We start from the raw sequence: 1,187 nt of genomic DNA, 5'->3' as shown, positions 1-1,187 counted from the left end.
CCCTAATGATGTCCACGACCCCAATGTCCCCCATGTCCCCTTGTCCCCCCATGTCCCCATAGGTGGCTGGTGCTCGACACGGCCACGCAGCAGCCCCTGGCGGGGGGCTCTGATGGGAACGAGCAGCTCTCGGTGGTGCGGTTCTCCCCGGGTGAGACCCCCAACCCCGACCCGCATGGGGGGATCCCTGTGTGTCCCCCACCATGTCCCCAACCCCATTTTCCATCCCCTTTCCACATCCCCAACCCCATTTCCTGTCCCTACCCCATTTCCCATCCCTTTTCGTCATCCCCAACCCCATTTGCCGTCACATTTCCTGTCCCCAGTCCCATTCCCAATCCCATTTCCTGTCCACAATCCCATTTCCTATCCCATTTCTGTGTCCCCTACCCCATTTCCTGTTCCATTTCCCATCTCCAATCCCATTTCCCATCCCATTTCCTGTCCCAAATCCCATTTCCCATCCCATTTCCTGTCCCCATTTCCATTTCCCATCCCCAACCCCGTTTCCTGTCCCATTTCCCATCCCATTTCCCGTCCCTAACCCCATTTCCGATCCCCAATCCCATTTCCCATCCCCTTTCCTGTCCCAAATCCCATTCTCCATCCCATTTCCTGTCCCCATTTCCATTTCCCATCCCCAACCCCGTTTCCTGTCCCATTTCCCATCCCATTTCCCATCCCCAACCCCATTTCCCATCCCATTTTCCATCCCCAACCCCATTTCCCGTCTCCAACCCCACTTCCACATCTCAAATCCCATTTGCCATCCCGTTTCCTGTCTCCAACCCCATTCCCATGTCCCAAATCCCATTTGCCATCCCACTTCCCATCCCCAACCCCACTTCCTGTCCCATTTCCCATTCCCAACTCCATTTCCCATCCCCAACCCCACTTCCCATCCCATTTCCCATCCCCAACTCCACTTCTCATCCCACTTCCTGCCCCATTTCCCATCCCATTTCCCATCCCCAACCCCACTTCCCATCCCCAACCCCACTTCCTGCCCCACTTCCCGCCCCACAGACGGCTCCTTCCTGGCCATCGGCTCCCACGACAACTTCATCTACATCTACAGCGTGGCCGAGGACGGCCGCAAGTTCACCCGCTTCGGGCGCTGCGTGGTGAGAACTCGGGGTGGGGGGTCCCGGGGGGGGTCCCCACTGCCCCTGACCCCCACTTTTACC

The 1,187-nt window shown here is 58.0% G+C and overlaps 1 protein-coding gene across 1 annotated transcript; it reads left to right on the top strand.

Moving 5' to 3' along the window:
* Positions 1 to 62: 62 nt before the first annotated feature.
* LOC104540736 (echinoderm microtubule-associated protein-like 3) lies at positions 63 to 1,124 on the top strand (the record flags this gene model as incomplete). Its single annotated transcript, XM_010184611.1, has 3 exons — positions 63 to 151; positions 716 to 850; positions 1,027 to 1,124. Coding segments are annotated over 3 exons (322 nt in total), but the record flags the coding sequence as incomplete, so codon positions are not given.
* Positions 1,125 to 1,187: the final 63 nt, after the last annotated feature.

This window comes from Mesitornis unicolor, unplaced genomic scaffold (assembly GCF_000695765.1).
Source record: "Mesitornis unicolor isolate BGI_N332 unplaced genomic scaffold, ASM69576v1 Scaffold11045, whole genome shotgun sequence".
In the NCBI taxonomy this organism is placed as follows: domain Eukaryota; kingdom Metazoa; phylum Chordata; class Aves; order Mesitornithiformes; family Mesitornithidae; genus Mesitornis; species Mesitornis unicolor.
This window is presented reverse-complemented; position numbering and strand designations above follow the sequence as displayed.